The sequence below is a fragment of the Primulina huaijiensis genome, chromosome 16, assembly GCF_012295235.1.
Source record: "Primulina huaijiensis isolate GDHJ02 chromosome 16, ASM1229523v2, whole genome shotgun sequence".
NCBI classification, from domain to species: domain Eukaryota; kingdom Viridiplantae; phylum Streptophyta; class Magnoliopsida; order Lamiales; family Gesneriaceae; genus Primulina; species Primulina huaijiensis.
This window is the reverse complement of record NC_133321.1, coordinates 11,927,253-11,950,300: the sequence shown is the minus strand read 5'-3', so window position 1 is coordinate 11,950,300 and position 23,048 is coordinate 11,927,253. Positions and strand designations below refer to the sequence as shown.

The 23,048-nt window shown below is 36.6% G+C and overlaps 1 protein-coding gene across 1 annotated transcript; it reads right to left on the bottom strand.

The window, feature by feature from the left end:
• Positions 1-2,158: 2,158 nt before the first annotated feature.
• On the bottom strand, positions 2,159-22,505 carry LOC140961611 (nuclear pore complex protein NUP214). Its single transcript, XM_073420255.1, has 17 exons — positions 22,233-22,505; positions 21,912-22,120; positions 19,573-19,741; positions 19,031-19,183; positions 17,438-17,562; positions 16,371-16,483; positions 15,112-15,248; positions 14,483-14,645; positions 13,644-14,388; positions 13,184-13,336; positions 12,591-12,648; positions 11,552-11,685; positions 11,332-11,456; positions 10,459-10,804; positions 4,515-4,713; positions 2,737-4,440; positions 2,159-2,463 (listed from the first exon to the last, which is right to left on the bottom strand). The coding sequence occupies exons 1-17, from the start codon at positions 22,447-22,449 to the stop codon at positions 2,348-2,350; spliced, it is 4,866 nt and encodes a 1,621-aa protein (XP_073276356.1). The 5' UTR covers positions 22,450-22,505; the 3' UTR covers positions 2,159-2,347.
• Positions 22,506-23,048: the final 543 nt, after the last annotated feature.

Genomic DNA, 23,048 nt, shown 5'->3' with positions numbered 1-23,048 from the left:
AACCAATTTAAGGAGCAATTTATGAAATTTTTCCTGTAAATTTAATTGTACAGAGTAGATGTTTCAGAGTAATGAAATTATCTAATCTTTACCATTAATTTTTGAGTAAGTCTCTTGTGAGACCGTCTCATAAATCTTTATTGTGAGACGGGTCAACTTTACCGATATTCACAATAAAAAATAATACTTTTAGCATAAAAAGTAATACTTTTACATAGATGACCCAAATAAGATATGCGTCTTACAAAATACGACCAGTGAGACCGTCTCACACAAGTTTTTGCTTTAATGAGTAGGTCTTTTGTGAGACGGTCTCACGAATCTTTATCTGTGAGACGGGTCAACCCTACTGATATTCACAATAAAAAATAATACTCTTAGCATAAAAAGTGATATTTTTTCATAGATGACCCAAATAAGATATCTGTCTCACAAAATACGACTCGTGAGACCGTCTCACACAAGTTTTTGCTTTTTTTCCGATAATTTTTCATTTTATACTCCACTTTATTGCATATTTTTGTATTATGTTTGGATAGTGAATAATGGATATGTTCATGTTAGAAAATATATTTCAGAATGTAATTTTGTTTCGAGCATTTTCCTCAAGAAAATATTCTCTCTATTATGTTGCTGCTGAAATAATGAAAATCTTCCTCCACGGTACTCGAAAAATAAACATAACTTATAAACAACATATCTATAACATCAATGATAAATTTTGACAAAGTTGCAAGTGTCTGATTAGGGATGACAATGGGCCGGGACGGGGGCGGGTTTTGCCATTCCCATCCCCATCCCCGAATTTCATCCCCACCTTCATCCCTGCTTTTTCGGGTTCGGGGAATCCCCAAACCCGAAACTTCGAGGATCAACTTCCCATCACCGCCCCCATCCACGTTTCAAAAATATTAATATGGCAAGACGATGACGGATTCGAAAATTTTCTCAAACCAAAACTTATTATTATCTATTATTATTAGAGATAATATTAATATTAATATAAATATCAATATTAATAATATTATTATTATTAATATTTTTAAAAATAATATTATTATTATATTATTAATAATAATAATACTATTATTTTATTATTAATATTATTTTCTGGGCGGGTTCGGGGATTTCGGGAATGAGGATAGTAATCACATACCCGCCCCGAACTACATCGGGGATTTTTTTAAATCCCCGAACCCGAAAAAATCGGGGATCCCCATCCCTGTTTCGGGTTTTTCCCGCGAGCCCCAAACCCGTGGGGAAAATTGCCATCCCTATGTCTGATTCTGTTCTTTAGTATACTTTTCTGTAAGAATGTTATTTTTTTTATATAATACACCGGCTAACAATGTTATTAGAAAGGAAATTTTGTTATTAATTAATTGAATCTGAATTTCCATTGCGTTTGGTTTATAAAATAAAATATGACCTTGAGATTGCACTTCTTTATCTTCATTACTGTTCCATCCGATCGAAAATACGAACTATAGATTGTTCTGTTCTATTCTTTTTGTTATTATCGGTTCACTGTGTTAGTGGCTCGAGTTTTTTTTTTTAAAAAAACAATTAATCATAATTTCATATAATATCAATGGATCAAGTCGAAGAGAAAATATAATTTTTTTTTAGATCTATCGTACTAGTCGATCAACGTCTTATTCCACTAATTTTCATTTTTTTAAAATTTTAATTATTTTTATCAAAGTAATGACACAGCATAAAATATTGATGATCGTCCGATGTCACGTCAACACTCTAGTGTAAAAAGATTAAAAAAATACAAATTAGTGAATTAAGAGCATGAATCAATAACATGATCAAAAATAAATATCCAAGAATTCTCACAATTATAATGAGGTATATAGAACCTGTAACACGGCCAAAAATGGATCCACAAAGAAAACACCCGAGAGGAAAAGCAAAACTCTCCTCCGGCTGTCAGCAATCAGCGTAAACCATTTTATGATGTATAAAGAAAACAATTTTATGATGGCCAGCCAACCTTACAGATACATACATACATAGATATATGTGTGTCTGTGCGGGCGTATTGAAATCGCAACTCTGATTATGAATGAACTCTGATTATGAATGACGAAGCAGATACAGCAGGGCTCCGTAGAGGCAAAGTGTAACAGAGATAAATCGGATACCAATATTTTGAAGAAATGTATTTAATTCTGGAAAGCACCGTTATAGGTACAAAACAAGAAGAATACATAGCAACTGTAAACTGTAGTAAAAGTCCTATCCCGGTCGTTGATCACACTATCTAAACAAATGAGATAATAGTGAAGAGAACATAAAATAATGCCTGAATGAACCGCAAAATGCACAATAATAGCGACTATTTCCTCATCTGTGTAAAGAATTCAGAGGGAGGTCTCCCAGTGTCTGAACCCCCACCGAAACCAGATAGCACACCACCACCCTGCTGACTGCTAAAAGCTCCAAATCCACCCCCTTCAAAGTTTTTCAGATCACGATCAGATGAAACAACCAAAAAAATATAATACAATCAACAAAAAATATGTGGTGAACAATTGACATACCAGATGTTAATAGCAAATTGCAATAATAATCACAATTTTCATCAAATTAGTATATTTGTCTGAGATTTTAAAAAATTTCAAAACCATGAATCTAACTTCGAATTACAATTATATTGTTAGGTAATATTCCTGAAACATTTACTTGAAAAGGAAGCCCCAGTAGTGGCAGGAAAGGGAAATCTACCTCCAGCACTCGCGAATGGTCCTGCATTCACTGCTGCAGAAGCGAATCCACCACCACCTGCTGCAAGACCTCCAAATCCACCAGATGTAAAAGCTGAAGCAAATCCACCATGTGTAGAAGCTGAAGCAAATCCACCATGTGTAGAAGCTGAAGCAGCAGCATTGCCCATGAAACCACCACCAAAACTACTGTTTCCTGTTAGACCAGATCCGAGTTGCCTGGACTGTCCAAAAGTACCAAGTACTGAACCTAGTGCTTGTTGACCAGCTCCAATTTGTGCCGGCTGCCCAAACCCACCTACTGAAGAAATTTGACTGGGATTTCCAGAACTAAACCCACCAGAAAAGGCCAAGGCTGCTGGATGCACTGGTTCTGAAGGTTGAGCTGATTGGAAGCTAAATGTTGCAGGGCGAAACAGCCCGTTACTGGGAGCAGACATTGTAAATGAAGAGGAAACTTGGGATACTGCACCAAATGGATTTGGTTTTCCCGGGCCTGCATCAGGTATTGACCCGATTCCAAGGCCTCCAAGGCTTCCTAATGCAGCTTGAGTAGTCTGATCTGTCTCAGGGGCTTCCTCCTCCATTTCCTCCTCCTCAGAAGCATCAGTGACCACATTTTTCACGCTGCCAACTGTCCCAGTACTTGATATTGCAACTGGTGAAAGAGTTTCAACAGTGTGAGGCTTTTCCGACTTAATAATTGATGTGACAATGGACGGATTAATTGATGAGCCACCAAAATCCATTTCGCTTTGTGTTAGTGTTGATGATGCTGAAGGTACTAGCTTCAAACCTGATATAGATGTGGCTAAAATAGGCTGTGTAGGTGACGTCTGTATCTTATCATCCTTTTCTGTTGCTGATATCGTATTGACAATGGAAGTCTGTGTTTGCAAAATCCCCTCCTTTTTTGAGCCATACATCGCAACAGGAGAACTAGAAAATGATTTTTCAGACTCCATTTTGAAAAATGGTGAAGCAAGGGACATCGATGAATGATTGCTCAAAGATGATGACAAAGACGAGGTAGAAGTATAATTAGCACTTGACGGAATTGATGTCTGAGGTAGAGATACCTCCTGATTTGCATCTACGCTAGCTTCTTGACTGGACATGGTCAGAGGAAATAAGGTTGGCACACTTGTTTTTGACTGAGAAGATGGAAGTGATGATGATATATATCTTGAAGGTGATGAAGAGCCAAATATTGATCGCTGTGTGGTAGTTGCTGTCACATCAAGACAAGGCTGGCTTGGTTCAGCAGATGTTTTAGCAACTAAAGTTCTTTCGGGCTCATTTGGAACTGAACTAAAAGCAGATGCAGGAGTAAATGTAAATTTCAGATCCTCAGTTGTCAGCTTTGACTCAATTTTAGATCGTTCCAAACTCCAAATGGAATCAGATGGTGATGTTAGTGATGGCTCTGGCAACGATGTGGGCATGGATGGTCCTAGATGGAAGCTTTTATTGGACTGCTGGACAAGAATAGAATCACTTGCAGAAAAAGAATCATTTTTCTGGGTGAGAAGAACGTCACTCCTTAATTTTTCATCAGTTGGTCGGAAATGTCCTTTGTCACTGTTGCTGGTCACTGTTGACCCCAGTAACAATGCAGAATTCTTTTTGGATTCCCTTTGTAACAACGAGGTTGATTGTCTCGCATTGAACTGCTTTGTTTGTATTTCAGTAGTGCCTTGATAACCTAAAAGTACACCAATCATTTTCTAGTAAAAAAATTGATTTGCACATTATTTTACAGTTCAATTACTAAAATACCTTCGCTTCCAGAAAGGTTTAAAGAGGCTGCCGAGGTACTCAAAAGTTTTGAACCAACTTCTACTTTCTTCTGTGCTTGAGGGGTGAGATACTGTTTATCAGTATTTAATCTTGACTGACTTGCACTACCCTTCTCATAATCACCTTTTAAGAGCACCCGTTTTACTGTTGTTTTTGAAGGCTCAAAGCTAGCCCAACTCTGCATATATTTGTGAAACCTAAAGCATGCACTTGCTAATTCTCAAAAAATAGTGATATTTAGAAAGAACGAAAGAAAAAAAAGTGCTTCACATACGAAAATGCAAATTTGTTAAATGTCTAAATTTAAGCAGGCAATGGTAGAAATGTGTTGACAGAATTATCTCCTTTGTTAAAGGTCTAAATTCAAGCAGGCAATGGTAGAAATGTGTTGACAGAATTTTCTCATTATCCAGTGTCGGATATTTGAATTTAAAATAAGGATAGGTTCTTCAGTTTATTAGATAACTATCTATCTATTGTTTAAATTTTAAAGTTTAAGTTTTTAGATTAGATTAAGTTTTTTATCCATTGATTTGTTATGTATAATAAATAATTGATGTACTCAGTTATTATGAATATGATTTTATTTCCATTCAATATACATGTTTTCTATCATAAACCACACGGTATCAGACGTCAGGTATGGCCCATGACGAAGTACGGTACGGCCTATACCACCGACAGTTCATCACCGCCGGTGAGCACGACCCAAATCATGGGCGATGTTTCTCCTCTTTCCATCACGTGCCACAAGCTTATTGGCCCGAATTTCTTGCCTTGGTCACAATATGTCCTCGTGTGCATTTGTGGACGTGGCAAGGAAGATCAACTCAAGGGCAGTGCAACACGACCTGACCCGGGCAACGTCAAGTTCAAACATTGGAAGGTTGAAAGCAACCTTGTCATGTCTTGGTTAATTAATTCAATGACACCTGAAATTGTGGTAAATTTTCTCCTCTACTGGACTGCAAAAGACATTTGGGATGCGGTCAGAGAAACATATTCTTGCAAATATACCACTGTCGAGTTCTTTGCCATTGAATCTCCTGTGCACGATCTCCGCCAAGAAGAAAGCTTCGTTGCAGACTACTTCTCTGCCCTGACTCGACAATGGCAGAAAATTGATCTCATTGACGAATTTCAATGGGCATGCACCAAGGATGAGAAACTCTCTTTGCAGCACAGTTCCGCAGCCCCTGATGGTTCTGCCCTCACATTACAGCACCACCATCATTTCCACTTGATTCTGCGCATTCTGCTACACGGGATGGACATTTTTCAACAGCCACGAAAGGAAGATCAGTTCCAGAACGACTTTGGTGCAAAAAATGCAAGAAACCTAATCACAACATTGATCCTTGCAGGAAAAATCATGGCAAGCCCACGGATTTGCCTGCGCGAGAACTTTGGGCTAATGCTACTGTCTCACTTGCTGATCTTTCTTCCGCTGAGTCAATGCCCTTCACCAACGCCTAATTGCACGTCCTCCAAAGGAAATTCTGCCAGCAAGCCCAGCTACCATCAAACACTGACATTGGATCAAGAAGTACTGTTGTCCAAGGTGATAATTCCGTTGCATTTCTTTCTCCACGTCTTCCTTCACAATCGTGGATCGTTGATTCCAGAGCGTCGGATCATATGACTGGTCAGTTGAATTTGTTTATATCATGCTACCCACTTTCTGTCCCAAGATCGGTTTGGGTGGCAGATGGTTCTTGCACAAGGTTGGTGCTCAGGTCGGGCTCCAGATGTTTATCATCTACTTTGCACTTAAATAACGTTTTGTTTGTGTCTGCTCTTCACTGCAATTTATATCAGTCAGCATGTTGAATCAAGATCTGAATTCACCACTATTCATATACCTCGTGTTTTTCAGGAACTGGTCTCGGGAAGGACGATTGGCATTGCTGATTATTATGCAGGCCCATACCTTCACAAGTTGAAACCCTTCTCAAAGCCTCCAACTCCTAGTATTCCCATTTCTGCTTTTCAGTCCAATACGAATAGTGAACTTTCGTTGTGGCACTTTCGACTAGGACATCCGAACTTTATGTAGCTTTAAAAATTGTTTCCATCATTATTTAATAATAAAAGTTAACATTTTCCTCATTGTGACGTGTGTCAACGATCCAAACATGTGTGTAACACTTTCAAACCACAATCATATACTCTATCCAAACCATTTGTTTTAATTCATAGTGATATATGGGGCCCTTCATGTGTAAAAAACATATCAGGAGTGCGTTGGTTTATATTATTTGTGGATGATCATATGCGCCTCTCGTGGGTGTTTCTCATGAAGGAGAAGAGTGAGACTTCCTAGATATTTAAATCATTCAATGCCATGATCAAAACACAATTCTCAACCAATATCCAGATCCTCCGCACTGATTGGACTAGAGATTTCTTTAACTATGTCTTAGGCGATTACCTAATAAAATAACCAAAGGATTTGTTCATCAAAGTTCTTGTGTTGAAACACCTCAGCAAATTGGCGACGACAAAAAAATCTCTTTGAGGTTGCTCGCTCTGTGTTCTCTCGTCATGTCCCTCATCATTACTGAGGTGACGCCATCATCACTGACACTTACCTAATCAATAGGATGCCTTCACGTGTCCTTACCTTCAAATCACCTATTCAAACCTTACTCGAGTTTTACCCAATCCCCACCTACTACATCACATTACAATGCGCATTTTTGGTTGCAAAACTTTCGTACATGTTCATTCTAGTATCGGGGAAAGCTTGATCCTCGTTCTCTGATGTGTATATTTCTTGGGTATTCCTTTAATCAGAAAGGATACAAGTGTTATTCCCATATCACTAGAAAATTCTACTCCTCCATGGATGTCACTTTTCAGGAAGACGAGTCATTCTTTACACCTTGCTCGGTTTACGAGGAGACCGTTAGGAACGAACCTCCGAACTCGGAGCTCATTGACATTCCAAATGAACCCCAAATTGACCTAATCCCCTCAATCATGCCAGATAAATTCCCCCCTCCCACCCAAATCCTGAAAATCTTATTCTACCTTTTGAACATGTTTTTTATTGAAGAAACCACTTCACCTTGGGAATTCTCAGGAAACAAGCATAATTAGCCAACCGATAGCACTTCTTTGACGCCCAGATTCTCTTAATCACACTCAAGGTACGCCAAGCTCTGACACACCGAATACTGATGAAATTGATGATTTACCTATTGCATTGAGAAAGGGGATTAGAACATGCACTTAGCATCTGATAATTAATTTTGTCACATTTGATCGTTTATTCCTTGCACATCGTACGGTCGTACTTTTGTTGTGACTTTAGATCAAGTACAGGTACCATCAAGCATCAATGAAGCTCTCCAAAATTCACATTGGAGAACAGCTGTCTTTGATGAAATCCGAGCCCTTGAAAAGAACAATACTTGGCAGATCATAGAACTTCCACCCGAAAAACATGTTGTTGGTTGCAAATAGCTCTTTACAATTGAGCACAAATCTGATGGAAGCATTGAACGGTTTAAAGCACGTCCGGCAGCAAAAAAAGTACACCAAACTTTTTCACCAGTAGCCATGCTGAGCACAGTCCGTGTACTCCTATCCATTGCCACAAATTTAGACCGACCTCTATACTGCATGAACATACCTCCGAGATTTAGTCAGAAGAAATTGTAAACAAGGTATGTAGGTTGAAGAAATCACTCTATGGCCTGAAACAATCGCCTCGGGTTTGGTTTCACAGGTTCACCAAAGTCCTGAAAGGCAATGGGAATCTACAATGCCAATCAGACCACACTATGTTCGTTAAACACTCCAACATAGATAGAATCTCTGTTAACATTGTCTATGTTGATGATATTGTCATCACTGGAAATCACTCCGATTAAGCGACTGCTTTCAAAGGAATTCGAGATGAAAGATCTTGGACCCTTGAAATATTTCTTGGAATAGAAGTGGCCAGATCAAAGCATGGAATTTTAATTTCCCAAAGAAAATGTCTTGGATCTCTTAAAGGTAACATGGATGTTGGGGTGCAAGCCTGTAGATACACCAACGGACACAAATGTAAGAATTGGTCAGAAGAATGACAGTCCTCATGTCGATAAAAGGAGATATCAAAGATTAGTAAGCAACTTGATATATCTCTCTCATACAAGACTAGAAATTGGATTTGTTGTCAGCTTCGTAAGTCATTTCATGAACAATCCAACAGATAAACACATGGAGGTTGTTCTTAGGATATTCAAGTACCTAAAAGAGTCCCATGGGAATAGACCGTGTTTCCGCAGAACCACGTCAAGAGATATATAAGAATACAGTGATGCAGACTGGGCAGGATCTTCGACTGATGGATGATCTACGTTTGGGTATGGCTCATTTGTTTGGGTAACCTAGTAACATGGCGTAGCAAAAATCAAACAGTGGTGGCAAGAAGCAATGCAAAAGCATAATTTCGGTCATTGGCCAATGGGATTTCCCAAGGAATATGGCTTCAAAGGTTGTTGACTGAGTTGAAATTGGAAGAACATCAGACAATCGAACTAACCTAGCAGCAATAGCCATTGCCAAGAATCCAATTCATCATGATGGTACTAAGCATGTTGAGATCGATCGTCATTTCATCAGTGAAAAAATTGAGATGAGAATCTCAAGAGTTAACTACGTTCCTAGAAAGTCGTAAGTTGCAAATGTCCAAACAAAGGGTCGATTTCAACCCACATTTGAAGACTTGGTGTTCAAGTNAAAATTGATATTTAGAATATACGTATATAGTTATTTAGGTTTTAAACTTTGATAAATATATTTTTTCGTATATTTCTATACATCTTATATATATGTTTAGATTTTATTATATCTTTTTATTATTTATATACATAGTTAAAATCTTTATAATTTAAAATATATTATTTTTAATATTATATTATTATTTATATAATATAACGGTTTTCCGGTTCGATCGTCAGTTCAACTGGTCAGACAGATTGAACCAGACCGGTTGAACCGTTTTTCAATCTAAACCGGTTCGATCACCGGTTCGGCTAGGATGGATTCTTTAGTTTATTAGATAACTATCTATCTACTGTTTAAATTTTAAAGTTTATGTTTAGAATAGATTAAGTTTTTTATCCATTGATTTGTAATGTATAAATAAGTGATTTACTCGGTTATTATGAATATGATTTGATTTCAATTCAATATACATGTTTTCTCTCATAAATCACATCCAGTATTCCATTTCTTCCTTTCGGCCAGTGGGAATTGAATGTTGAAACATGTTTTTGCAACTTAACTTATGATAAGAGCAAAGTTCCATACATTATTCAAGCGCAAGAATCTGTTAATCTAAGACAAGATCAAGTGAAGCTGTTGAAAGGATTTATCAGCACACCAATATATCAAACTCATGGGTATTTCATGCATTTGGGCAAGCATAGTACGGTGCTCAAGTTTTATTTGTAAGGGTGAAAAAATGCACATCCAACTCGTTCAACCATTTGATTAATACATGTACTTAAGCAGGGAAGATATTGGATCCACAAACCAATTATAATACATATCAATTTCACCATATAAGATAAGTACTCCTTCAAAAAATCCAAAGAATGGCCACTAAACACTACAAAACCACACAATTTCCCACATTTCCCAGAGTAACACAGGTTTGTACCTAAGACTTTTGATGGGGAGAAAGTGATGAAGTATTCAAAGACACATAAGTCGTTACAATTGTTTTATTAAAAATATTATCCAAAAAAATCATTATTCACAACAGGTACACTAGAAATTGAACGAATATGACGTGTTAGAAACAAAGAAAAATGAAACAGATGGGCGACTATAATAAAATATATATAATGTACTGGCGCTTATGAGTGATGGCCAACTCATTAAGATTAAAAAACCAAGAGAGAAGAAAGCAAAGAAACAATACCCGATCCAGTGAATTTTGATGCCGCCGTGCAGTTTCTGGTTCATAACACTGGGGACTAGCTTGGTTTCTTACAGACTGTGTTATAGAAGCAATTGAACCTGAAACGGTGAACTGTTCGCGGTGGGACTGAGTATAAAAGGTCCTGTTCCCATCTGGAGATCTGCAAGAGTCACTGTTATAGGAGAGGCCAACAGACTCGAAGAGCTTTTTCTTAACATCATTTTCCTTTCCACTCGTTTCAATACTCAGAACAGCCATCTGTTCCGATAGACATCCCGAAAGATGCTCGGCAGCTGCTAATTGTGCATTCACTGTGTGGCGCAAACTTTGCAAGGACTGAATTTGCCTGCAAGGAAACACTTAAATATGTTTCGAAATGAAGCCTTCAGTCACATGAATAACATACGTCACTAATAACTAACAAAGTGCTAGGTTGCAAATTTTAGGAGTTGCATACAAGTTCCGTAACAATTTTTAACAAAGGAAAGAATTTAATTCGGATGGATAAAACACAAAGAAGGAAATTACCATAACAACCCTTTAGGTGAGGTCTTCATATTAAAACACCTTTCCAAATGGGAAATTACTATAATTCACATAAATTATAAAATGTTAACTGTTGTCCTGAAATGATATTTGTAATCACTACTTAATTTCAAAAGCAGAAGGGTCTGCATCATATACTCTCCTCATGAGATCAAAAGTGATTTATGCTGTTCACAAAGTCATCAAGGTGATGATTACTTAAATGTAGAATGTAGCCTGCTATCACTTCATGGTTTGTTGATCAAATAAAAATACATTATTTCACCAATCAGTTAGCAGCGAATGACGTACAACAGATGCTTAAGACAAAGACATGATATGCAATACCTTGAATGCCCATACCCACTCTCTGAAGCTCTCGAATTTCTTAGCAGTGCTCCATTTCCACCAAACTTATTGAACTCCAAAGAATTAAAATGCCTTTCTAATTCAATCAGCTGATTTGTCAACTCCTGAATTTTTTGGGTTAACGTGGCGTTACAGTATAAGCATTAATAAATAAAATAAGGAAAACAAACAGTAATGAAGATGGCAAACAGGTATACACCTGGTTTAGATCTAAAACATGTCTTCGCTTCAGTTCCAGTTCAGAACTCAGGTTTTGACGATTCCAAAGCTCCCAATATCTGCTATCTGCATCTTGCTTGAAGATCCCTTCCAAATATACTTTCCTTACCAAAACTGAAACGATGCCACAAAATTCAGCACTTCTAGACAAGATAACTTACATGTTCAAGGAAAAAAGAAAGATAAAATTTTTAATAGCATTAGATACTATAACAGAGTGTTTTGACGACTTTACTGCCGATATTTACTACAAAGATATCAAAACACAGAACATGGTAAGGCATGACTTCAAATATCAGAAATAACTATGACATGGTACAGATACACCAATGAGGAGCCCTTATGGCCTCATCACATATCCTGCTCTCTGAGTACATCCTCTTCATTTTCTTCACCTACATGAACATATAGACCTTAAAAACAAAAGTTACCCAACAGTAACTGGAATTTTAACCCAGAACAGAAACACCAATTTAGGATCCTAAATTTCTACTAATGGGAGTCAATCTAGTTCAGTACTTCCACGTTTGACACCATCACCACCCAAGAAGCTGCACCACAATAAATAAATTGAAAAGGATAATAAATAAGATGGAAGATGGTTAATCAAATCTCTGGAGCTGATGATCTAAAATATATCAACCCGATTCACCATGCACAAGACTATAAGTAACAAGATGCTTTTCTGTTTTTTACAAAAACAAATCAAACTCAACAGTGTGAAGCCATCTAGATGGATAATTTCTCTGCTTTAATATTTTCTAAATTAAATGGTCATCCTAGTTGAAACCTTAATCGTATTTCCACAAATAATAGTGTTCAACTAGCTAGGCCTAGAAGGGGTTCACCATTCACTCCCCTTCCCGTTCCTTTTCTCTAGTCACATTCTTGCTTCTGAGTTTCCCCTCATTACCAACACATAAAGATGATGAAATCATAAACAATATTTTGTTCATACAAAGCCACTATTCAGAAATATTTATATGGCATCAAGGTACCAGCAAAAGATAGGAACAGACCTTGTGCTGTTTTATCAAGTAGAAGTTGAACTTCCCTTGATTTGTCATCCATTAATCCCTACATTATCAAGAAATATAATATTACAAAATTTGTATAGTATTTAATCCGACAAAACAAAGTTAGTATCAGTAAACCAATTCAATTGGCTGATATCATTATGTTGTTCATTGACCACTATATAATACACCAGAAGCCAATATATTTCCCCCACTGACAAGATAAGAGAGCAGAGTAAAATGTTTTTGTTAACGTCACATAATGGTAAAACTACATCTCAGAAAACTGTACTCGGATAGGAGCTAACTGCTTCTTGGATGTTCAGAAGGTAAGAATAATAAACTGATAGTTTGTAAAGTGCCAACTGCCAACTACATGAATGTCCCTTTTGCTTCAAGCATTTAGTATCAAAGATGATTGAGTTCAACTTTTCTAAAAAATTAAAGAATCGAGAAATTATTTTGTTTGAACCAAGAGTACATAATACATCTACTTATAATGCTTAGTTGTCGATGGGATGAATCAACAAATTGCTGATTGATCTATATTTATAACAAAGAAAATGAAGGTTTGATTACATGAAAGTAGAACTAACCCCCCACATTCGGCATCTGCTGGAAAGAGCCCACATGGTGTCCTCCAATTCTCTCACCAGTTTTTTTTTAGAGTTTATAGATGCATCAGTGAAACCACCTTTTCCTTCAATACCTTGAAGAAGGATATCCAATTTTTTGGCCATTCCTTCAACCTGAAGAATACAATAACTTGTGAAAATCATATCACACAAACTTAATAATATTTTCACAAACTAAAAAAAGAATGTAACTCGAACGTCTTTCATCGAAATGACAATAGTGAATGTCAAGGCACAAAGCATTTAAGTAAATGTAACCAAAATACCAAAAGCTGATGAAACAACCAACATAACAGACTCATAGGTAAAAGCCTTGATGGGTGGGGATGTGACAAGGCAGATTGTGCTAGAAACAGACAAATGAAAAAAAAAAAAAACGACAGAAGTATGGTGAAAATCTCCATCATGATGAACACATTACATTTCCAAACTGCTGTTTTGATGAATTTTGCATGGAGTTTGGCAACCCAGTAACAAACGGAGATGGAAAAGTGTCCTTATAGTTCTCAGATTTACGAGATTTTCCAGGAACAACGGCCTCAGCCAAAGGTTCTTGTGACACGGTATATGTTGGTAGTGAGTGTATGTTTCCAAATCTGTTTGATGCTCTCAGTCCAAAAGCAGTGAATTCCGCAGAAGGTTCAGCTTTTTTACTTATATCTGAAGATTCTCGAAGTACAGCTCCAGTTCCAGCAGATTGTGAAGAGCATTTATCAGAATCATCAACTTCATTAAAAGGGGCAGAGTAAAACCTCCCAGCAGAAGTTTTTGGAGTATTGATTCTACCATTTGACCAGGTTAGAGACTGGATGGAAAAATTTCCCACAGCTTTTGCAGATGATTTGGCATCCTGTATTGATAGAGTTTCTACATTGCTATCCTGGTTTGATATTTCCGACTGAAGTCTTGTTGGCTCAGCCAGTTGCAATGTATATGAGTTTACAGCAGATTTCAGTTCAATGTTCTCATTGACAGAAGCCTCAGCATCTGCTTTTACCTTTTCATTTTGGCCCAGCATAGGAAAATCAGATTTTGAAGAGATTTGATCCCCACTCTCCTCTTCACCTCCGAAAGAAATCTGAGCCAACTCATGCTTCAATGATACCTGTGAAGTATTGTCCTCTTCAGAAGTAGCACCATTGGGTGATGACAAAGCATCTGCAGCGCTAGAGGAACATAGTAAGATTTTTACATGTAGCTTCCCAAGAGCGCCACTAGGAAAAGCTACCAAAAAGATGTAAACCAAAGGCAAAAAATTACCTAGCAAAATGGAAAACTGAAATCTTTCCGTCGATGGTTAGGCATATAACAACACAAGAAGGTGAAACCTCTGTATCTTCATCCCCCAGTGTGAGTTTGGCATTCTCATCCTGGGAAACCTTGTCAACAGCGATTCCTAAAATCACATTTTCTTCACCATCACCTGAGACAAAACAGTTAAGAAATTATCATCTAAAAGCACACCAGTTGAAAAAGAGATGCATCTAAAAAAAACAGAGAGATGCATCTGAGATCTGTTTTATTTTGAATCCGGAAATATTGGTACTTTACAGCTTGATAGTACATATCCATATGGTTTCCCATATATTTTTTAATCTGTTAAACACTAGCTTCCTTTTGACCACTTCCCCACACGACAACACCATTTCTAAGTGAAAAGTAATAAACTTGACTGATCCTCAAATAACCATGATAAGTTTAATCAATTTTCATGGAATAAAAATAACCATGCATAAATAACTCGCATTCAGATGAAAAGAGAATGGCAAAGTTTCATAATTCCAGAATATTAGAGACATGCAAACGAACCCACAAACAACCGTGTTAATGCACATCAATAAAATCTTTATCCATAAAATCTTTCTTTTCTTCGTTTCGAATTTCAGTACCTTGAGAATCAATATACAGAATCCAAGCATCATTAAGAATTTCAATAACTGCAGCTTCATTCTTCCTGCTGTCCAGCGACCAACAAAGCAATCCAACTTGTCGGGATAGATTCCTATTAGCAATAAATGCAAGGCCGCTGAAACCAAAAGAAAGCAACAGCTATAACATTGATATATGCAGTCTTCAAAAGCATAAAATGTTTAACTAAAGAGCATATTGGATCATTTAAACGGTTACTGCATATATATGCGATGTGAATTTCTGAAGGTTCATTTATGTGGACATCATAGCATCACATTTTCATCTTTTTCTCCCAAAAAGTTTCATCCCTACTTTGTCGGCAATAACCATAACTTACAGAGACGTAAACTTTATTGAGCCAGGAAAGATGCACAACCTCAATAATATGAAAACTCATAATTGTTCTAAGTAGCAAAATCGGATATAGCTCACTGTGATGAGAGAGAGCAAATGCATACTCAGACAAAATTTCTATATTCCTGGTCCAAGATCAGGAACTTTTTCCAACCAAATTCCAAAGGTACCTTTTGTTAAAATAGACCAATCTAGAAATCAAGCACAAATTTGGAACCAGACCAGCAGGTGAAGTTGACAGATTTGAGATAAATTTGGCAGACCGATTAGATCGAAATTTCGAGAACCAAAGGGAGATAGGGCGGAAAGGAGCAAAGAACCCAGAACAAGAACTAACGAGAAAACTGAATGCTACTGTTGGATCATGACAACAATGAATAGAAGTCCTATTCAAAAGTGATTAGTTCAACGTCAACCTTTCAAGACAAAAAAAGAACCGTGGACATCTCAAAACAAAATATGGGGCAATACTTTCTCGTTACAACTATTTTTTTATGCCCCATTTATATGCATTAAATTGAGCCAATTGATTGACATCTCTAAAGGTTTGGTCAAAACACCCCTATTTGTTTTAATATCAAGCTATCCATTTTAATAAAAAAAAGTTAAAAAAAACCCTAAGGTTGGGTGAAATAACAGGAAAGTTAGTAATTTTGAAAACACTGGATAGCCCTGTGTTTAGGCTCAACACCAATTATATACAACACAAAATGGCCGTCACAAAACATATTTGTTTTCTAAATATTATAGCAAATTTATCTTATGACGAAATTCATTCGATTTGCGGGTGAACAAACTCAATACATATGATAGCAAAATATTAGTGTGACTGAAATATCAAAAGCTCTGTAAAGCAAGTAAATAAATTAACTAGTTCACGTACTAAAGATCTAGATAACTGAGAAAGAGGTGTGGTCCATTTCGGGCGAGCACAACATCAGTACAAAAATCCAAGAAAACATTGTTGAAGGATAACACAATTGCCTTTGAACCTGCCTGAAAGGAAAAAAAAACAAACAAAGAATAATCAAATCAGTTAATTAGCAAGAAATATGGTAACTCTGGCACAAATGTTATGATCAATTAAATTATTACATATAATCGAGCTACTTCGGAAAAATACAAAGTACTTTGGAACATTTAACAAAAAGAAAATCATTGTCCTTTCAAAGCTTGTTGGCAGAGCTTATGAGCCATTTACAAATTTCATTAGATAATTTATGAACTTGTAAGATATGTACGAGTGTTGTTAAAAAAAATGGAAAAATATTATAATGTTCCAAAATAAGCTATTAAAACCGTTATGTGCCCATACCATAACTCAAAACCTAATGCTTTCCTAAATTTGATTAATAGGGTTCCTTCTTCCTCTAGCAAATTAACCATGTCTCTCAAAATATATAAATATGAGCATGATCAATTCGACGGCTGACCCCAGTGATTTTGAGGAAGTTGAAATCGATCACATAAAGAAATTTGTAACCAAAACTAATTTGGCTTGGGATTATGACCTGGAAAGGCCACAACTGTGGATCCATCATTTCTACCAATCTGAAAAGAAAGGGCATAGACTATTGCTTGAAAACTTGTAACATGCAAAAAAGGACAAGAAAGTGGGCCATGACAGAGACTGATGTAAGTCAAGAACTCAAGATGCATAAAGGAAAATGCTAAACTATCCGACAGTAATAGGTAATTTCATTTGAAAGCTAGGAGACAACTGCACTTCTACATCAATTACCAATAACTGCTTCGGTGCAATAACAACTACAATCATCAGAAGCAATGAAGAGTCAAAAATCTATGACTAGTTCATTAAGAATTCATTAGGCTTCAAGGCGAATTGAAAAATGGTGTAGAAGCAATTGAATATCAGTAGTAGCATAGAAGGTACTGATAGCATAGAAGGTTTTCAAATATAATCTGAATATACGGAATTAAATTACTAACGTTAGTGATTCTTCCTTCCTTGCTTGTGATGACTTGGACTATGTAATTTTGCTCCTCTCCGTCATCATTTAACTCAAAGCATCCAACAGCTATACAGTCTGGACGAATCCATCGCACAGAGTCCACTAACCCACAAATTTGAGATTTAGAAAAAATTATTGTCAAAAAAGAAACATTAAAAAAGGACAGATCCAAGTTGAGAGAGAGATCAGTCTTTTAAAGCTTTTTTTAGTAAAGTTTATCTTTGATAGAAAAGAAGAACACTCTTTTGGAGTGGGGAGGGGGAAGGGTTTCCTTTTTTTTTTTATATAATCCATAATCCTGCATAGAAAAGTATATCAGCCCAAGTCCTGAGATTCCAGCATAGTTCAAAAAACTCATGCATATAAATGGAAAGAAACTTGTAAAAACAGGATGGGAGAATACGTTAAGACTTCAAGTTAGGTTTCGACTTTACAGCCTATAGATCCGTACAACTATAACAGAAGTCAACAAACACAAGTGAGCAATTGACCATTCAATCATTTCTAGTGCAAACAGAAACAACTCCATAATCTATAACACTATCAGGCATAACCAACAGAAGCCAGAAAAATGCTGTCCACGGAGAGAAAACTAAATCACCTTTACACTGCAAAACAAACTTACTTATTTTTTGAAAGGTGAAACTTGTACTTCGACTCTTTGTTTTTGGAACATCAACTTGTAGAATGGACATAACTCGGGAAGAAAACAATCAAATGCCAAGGCAAAACGTCAAATATACTTATTTGACAAGGCTACTGCATGAGTTGTATTCTTTATCCACAGAACAAACAGATGGAAAGATTTGACACATATTTTACTTTATTCCTAGTCTCCTCGTCGATTATCTTATACCAGATCTTGCTTACTAACAGAAATACTTTAAAGCCCAACAACATCACTTTATTGAAGTCTTACAAGATAGCCAACAATGAATCCTTTTGATTAATTTATAAAATAATAGCAGCTTCAATGAATCCGATCTGCCAAAAAAACTAACGAGCAAGAAAAAAATTGTGATGATATTATCTTCCAGAGTTTACACCGAAAAATTATACTGTCTAGCTCTTTCTCCCGGCATGGTGGTTACTTTAAGCAGTCTGTGCCCTGCACTCAACATACTCTTGTGACAGCAACGAGAACAACAACCAAGATCCATCGACTTGGGCAAATAAACATACTTTAGGTCGCCAAAATTAAGCATGTTGGAGCAAACGAAAAACCTCTACTTTTGCAAACCTTTAAGTTAACAATAGCATAGCCTTTCAACTTAGTTGCTAAACATATCAACGCCATATCTAAAATTTCAGGCAAAGCAATGTCAACAGATTCCAAGAAACTTCGAGAATCTGATTAGTGGGAAAATTCATGGGATCTGGTCGCAAGTTTATTAAAATTCACAACTCTAAGACTGTAATTTTGACCACAGAAAACAGTTTCCAAAACAAAGATCCAGGAGAGGATGCTAAATGAATAATAAATATAATTGAATTGGAAAAACTTCAGAACATTGGCAATGGCAACCAACAAATTATCAACGACTATCTATTACTGGAGAAGGAAAAATACCTTTTATGACCTGATTAACATCAGAATCGTTATCACCTATCACCGACCGAAAAGGTAGTGAAAAGCTAAATTTTTCCTTCAATTGTGATGACAAAATGCTGATATTATTCTTCCTTGCCACAGCAACAAAATTGCCGTTAACACTCCAATCAACTATGCCAAAAAAGATCAGTAAGTAATAGAATATGATCCTGAACCAAATATGTGCTAAGGTTTTTGCTACACACAAGAAGTTCAATAAGTTCTATGACTACACAATGATAATAGAAATAGTCTCATTGTTCTCAGTGAAAGAAAATTAATTTCAAAATTCAAGCGAACCAAGATATTTTCCAGGATTGCATGAACAAAAGCTTTTTTTGTATCATAAACTCTCTCTTCAGTGGTACGACAAATAATCTAGAGAGGAGATATTAGGACGTACAAGATTCCTGAAAATGATTCAGTAAAGTCGAACCACGACTTCAACTTCACGAAAGTCACCGTTTATAATATACACATCAACTTAAATAAGCCAAATAAATACAGAATAGAAAGTATACCAGAATCAACATTTTCCATCACGTGGCTAAGGGGCCCATGGCCAGATCCATAGAATAAATCTCCACGAGCTGAAAGAATTACATACACCTTTGCAACATTTCTCGCCCATCTCAAATCCTTAATACATACGGAATCATCAAGTTGAACTGAAAAGGAAGGCTTTTGCTCCTGTCTCAATGGGCATATTTATCACATGAAAGTTCAGGGAATAGAAGATTTCCCATAAGGGGAAAAAGACACAAGAGAACACTGTTTAACGTATAGTTGATTGGACGGGAACCCGTGGCATAGATAAAATTGAGGACATCTTAGGTTTCATGTGTCGAAACAAATATGGCGCAATTATAGAACTTACATTTGTAGATTTTATTAATGTGACTGAAATAAAGAGGCAGGTTCTTATACATTCCACTTGGGATGTTCCCACATTAATCAGTTACAACTTACATGTAAGGCAAGGAGGGGAGGTTGAACTTACCACTAAATAGCATGTTTAAATTGATTACAATAACTAAATATAAACATAATTTAGGGTGAGGAGAAATGCATTCTCAACAAATATGATAAGTAAAAAATTTACATTGATACCTTAACAGGTACAAAAACCCATTCTCTTAACATTCCCTCAAGTTGGAGTAGGGAAGAACATTCTTCAATCTTAGACCGATGAAAACAAAATCAAGACAAAGACCGAACAAAACAATTCAACAACAGGAAAATGAAACCAAAATAAACATATCTACGAAGATGACATCATTTGTATTTTGTACCAATAGTTTGATGGTGTCATCCAACTTTTTCAAAATACAGTCTAAACTTGATAACAAAATCATGAAATCAAACTGCAACAAGCAAAGATGTCACTAATAGAGAGGAGGAGGAACAGTCTCTACTATCTTGTTTTGAAGAAACCAAGCCAAGGAACCTAGAAAATCGAACGATAGGCTGGTCGGTTCCAAATAACTCAAGTACCTTCTCTAATGACTTTTCCCACCCAACCATTTATATTCACAAACTCGTCTATGGTAAATAAATTTTTCCTTTCCATCAAGCTTTTAAGTATTTACTGGATTTTTTTTTTGCACACTAAATTAACCCTCAGGATGTACTACAAAAGACAAAATACTAACATGAAGTTGTTACTCAAATTGGTGTGAGCCCTTTAAATATCACTATAAATCTCCAGAGCACCTTCTTATCTCTTAAAGTTTCACATGACAAAGTTTTGAGGGATTGTGGTCTTAAATCAATGGACTTGACCTAGAAAAGTAATACAACTATGGCAGATAGATACATACATGCATGCATGTTTGGAGAGGAAAAATGCAAAAACTTGTGGGAGTGTGCTATCTATCAAGCACCCGTACAATTTTCAAAAAGGGTAACGAATCTTTGAAGGAGAACACGGATGCAGTACAGGCACAATTGGGAAAAATTTTGTTAGTTGGATGGAAACCATATTAGCTCAAGACAAAGTTCAATGCATCACATGTATTAAGCAAGCATTGAATGCTCAAAACATGCATTCGATTAAAATTCGTAGATATCATTTCTTATTGGAAAAACACAACAAATAGTGCAGAACTGTAGAGGCTAACTACACCACAGGGGATAAGCTACTGTGCTTACCACACAAAACCTAGTAACAATAACTTAATTAAGAATGAGTCCAGACCACCAGCATTTCTACCAAAGCCAACGACCAAGTGTAGAGAATAGAGACCACAACGAAATTGTGGTGTACTGGTGTAAGATACTATTGAAGATTTTTAAGTTTAAAGAGTCCAGGTGGTGGCTCAGGTCTTCCAGCAGCATTTTCTTGCATCAAAAATTTTTTCAAGTTGAATTGAGTAGGTCTCTATAAGACAGCTGTGGCCTTAAGAAGAAAGCACAATTCAGTACACTTCAAAAACACGGACCCATGTCAACCCGACGCAAAACCAACAATTAATGCAACACTAACCCGCTGCTCGTGCCGAACCCAACGCCACCAAACAACAATGACGACCAAACTAGATCTTTAAGTAAGCTAGCAATCAAACGTGGAGCCATAGGAAAAATACATTTCACTTGCTTTAAATGGATTTTAGCTCGGACTACACTATAGCTCTGAAGCTTTCAATGGACCAATCCAAATTAAACATAAAGTGCTGTATTATTGTTTTAAAGTAATTTAACCAAAAACTACTAAATAATGTTTTAACAAAAATATATCATTTAAAAAAATGCTAACACACGCACTATTGTCTTCTTTCTTAACTTGTTTGTAGAATTAAAGTGAACTTTCAATACTTCTTATCAAAATATTAACAGATTTATACAAACTGAAAAACCCTACCTTATGGAGCAAAGCACTGACGGCAAAAAAGTGGGCATTGCTGCCCTCCGTTGCGGCGAGCATGGAGTCATCAGGTGAAAGCGCCAGCATGGTCACGTTTTGGACAGGAACATCCACGAGGCATAACTCCTTCAACGATTTTGCAGTTTGATTGTCTTTAATCAGCTCGGCGGATGCAATAACGTCCCTGGTCCTCGTAACATAAAACCCTGAACCCCAAAATGCCGAAAAAAAAATTTGCAATGGACATAGGATTAGAAAGTGAACGCCTTTATGCATCATGTCATATGAGCGTGAAAGTGACACGGTGAGAGAAGTTACCACACGGATGCGCGACAAAAAGGAGACGAAACTTTTCGGAGACGACCAAGGGTTGGGTGGGAAGGCTTTCGGGGTCGAATTTGAAGGTGCTGCTGCGTATGGGAACGGGTTCTCCAATTTTGGAGAAACGATAATTTCTGGAACCAACTTCCTCTCCTTCAATTTCTTCGTCCAATTGGATCAGAGGAGCACCATCAGTTGGAGGAGGAGTCGCCATGGATTCTCTGTAGTGAATGGAAAAGCTCCAAGAAGACGAAAAGAACAGCTGCTCGCATGTACCTATTAATTCATAACTTTTATTTCAATAAAAACACTCTTTGAAAATAAATAAATAACAATAATAGTAATAACTTATACCAACAAAAAAAACTTTTTTCAAACTCTAGTACGGATCAATTTTATCAGTTATATGTCAATTTTATAAAACGACCAATCTTGTGCGATGGATTTTCAACTCCGATTTATGAAAAATTATTATTTTTATGCTAAAAATATTACTTTTCACTTTAAGCATGAATCGTGTTGATCAGTATCATGAAAAATGTTCAATCTTGCAAAAAACCTAATCTAATTTATATTTTAAAAAATGTATATGGTTTGATTCTTATGATTTATTCGTACAAAAATCTTTTTGAAGTTATGTGAGGCCCAAGTAGCAACAGGCCCAGCCCATTTCCATTTAATTATATAAACCAACCCATTTGAGAAACCAGTATAGCAGATCGCTCAAATCCAGAAGTTTTTCCCCAGCCCTGCAACCTGGCGTCTTCCTTCTGTTTTCTGCNAACCCACATTTGAAGACTTGGTGTTCAAGTT